The 1,873-nt window shown below is 44.0% G+C and overlaps 1 protein-coding gene across 1 annotated transcript; it reads right to left on the bottom strand.

The window, feature by feature from the left end:
- Positions 1 to 1,049: 1,049 nt before the first annotated feature.
- Positions 1,050 to 1,499, bottom strand: LOC145803994 (uncharacterized). Its single transcript, XM_082897398.1, has one exon. It carries the CDS (start codon positions 1,497 to 1,499, stop codon positions 1,050 to 1,052), a length of 450 nt encoding a protein of 149 aa, XP_082753524.1.
- Between the last annotated feature and the right edge of the window lie 374 nt (positions 1,500 to 1,873).

Here is a 1,873-nt window from a genome sequence, read left to right as displayed (position 1 = left end):
GCAAACACCGAAAATGTGACAGTAGAGACACATTCCATGACCCATTGAACCCATTTAGGATTGAACCCCAGTTTTAAAAAGACTGCACGAAGAAAATCCCACTCAACCGTGTCATATGCCTTATGGAAATCCAACTTCAGGGCCAAGGTCTTGGTCTTACCTTTTTGAGTTTTTAGATCATGAAAAGGTTCGTGGGCTAAAAGGATGTTATCCTGGATACGCCGACCCGGAACAAAGGCTGATTGGTTCGGAGAAATAAGAGCCCCAAGCACCTTTTTAAGTCTGTTGGCCAAAAATTTTGTCACAATCTTCAAATTAAAGTTGCAAAGGCTAATTGGTCAGAATTGGGATAGCTTTTCAAGCGCAAAGACTTTTGGGATGAGAACCAAATTGGTGTGGTTCATTTCTTTCAGCAGATAGCCCCCCTGGAAAAAGCTCCTCACTGCATTGCAAGTACCTTCTCCCACCACACTCCAGAATTGTTGATAGAAGAAACTCGGGAATCCATCCGGGCCTGGTGCCTTAAGAGAACCAAGTTGAAAAACAGCTGCCTTGATTTCCGAATCAGATACAACTCGGGTGAGGGCTTTGTTTGCTTCAGGAGAAATAACTGAGTCAAAAACTTCGAGGGCAGCCTCCATGTCACCTTGAGGCCCGGCTGTGTACAAATCTGAAAAATAATGCAACAAATGTTCATCAATTTCCTCATCTGTGGTCAACCATCTCCCCTTTTCCACTTGTAACTTTAGAAGCTGATTTCGTTGTCTCCTTTGGGTGACGGTGGTATGGAAGAAGGCTAAGTTCTTATCGCCAAAATTTAACCATCGAATTCTTGATCGTTGGTGGAGGAACATTTCTTCTCGAAGTAACACACAATCAATTTCGTTTTGCAGTTGGGATTGCTTGGCCATATTATCTGCGGATGGCGGTTGGCCCTACACTAGAGATAGTTTTTGCCTCAAAATGGCCAGTTGAGTTTGCCCATTTCCAAATTCCTGTTTACTCCACAGTTGAAGTCCCCGCTTACAAGTCTTAAGCCTTTGAGTGAGTTAGAACATAGAAGACTCGACCAAAGCACTATCCCAAGCCCGTTGGATAGTAGAACTGCACTCAGCACTAGTTGCCGAGAGAGATTCAAACTTAAAATACCTAGGGACTCGTTTTGGGAGAGCACAGCAATCCAAGATTAAAGGACAATGATCAGAGCCTAGGCAAACATCATGGAAAACCTGTGCATATGGAAAGAAATTTCGCCAATCCACATCAGCCAGCGCTCGGTCAAGTCTTTCACGAACATTGGCCTGACCCACCTGATTATTGGACCACATATAGGAGTTGCCCTTGAACTCAAGGTCGATCAATCTGCAATTCGAAATCATCTCTTGGAATTCAACCATCTGGGATCTGTTGCAATCATTTTCCCCTTGTTTCTCCCACACCGAGCCCACTTGGTTTAGGTCCCCTATATATAACCAAGGATATTGGATTCTTGCAGCCATTGCTCCTAAATTCTTTCATAAATTATGTCTTGTTTTTCTTTGCGTGGGAGCATAAAGAAATATCGCAGCCCAATCTCTACCACCCCAACCAGAGAGAACACAGCGAAGGAAGTGATTGGTCTTAAAGCGAACATCCAGATGCATCTCATCCGTCCACCAAAGAGCCAAACCTCCGGATAATCCCACTAGCTCCATATAAGATTTGTTGGTGAATTGAAGACTACGCCTAAGTCTTTCCAGCTTAGCCTCCTTATTTTTTGTTTCCATTAAAAAGACTACCTTGGGACAATGGGTTTGGCATAACCCTCGAAGGATCCGGACTATCAGGGACTCCCCAACCCTTGACAGTTCCAGCTGATGATCAACATAACTCG

This window comes from Camellia sinensis, chromosome 12 (assembly GCF_055761805.1).
Source record: "Camellia sinensis isolate YWXY chromosome 12, ASM5576180v1, whole genome shotgun sequence".
Taxonomy (NCBI): Eukaryota; Viridiplantae; Streptophyta; class Magnoliopsida; order Ericales; family Theaceae; genus Camellia; species Camellia sinensis.
Note: the sequence above shows the minus strand (reverse complement) of the source record. Positions and strands in the feature narration are given on the sequence as shown.

Bases quoted from the DNA above. Each gene is read 5' to 3' on its own strand.
- LOC145803994 (XM_082897398.1), bottom strand. From the start codon at position 1,499: ATGGCTGCAAGAATCCAATATCCTTGGTTATATATAGGGGACCTAAAC.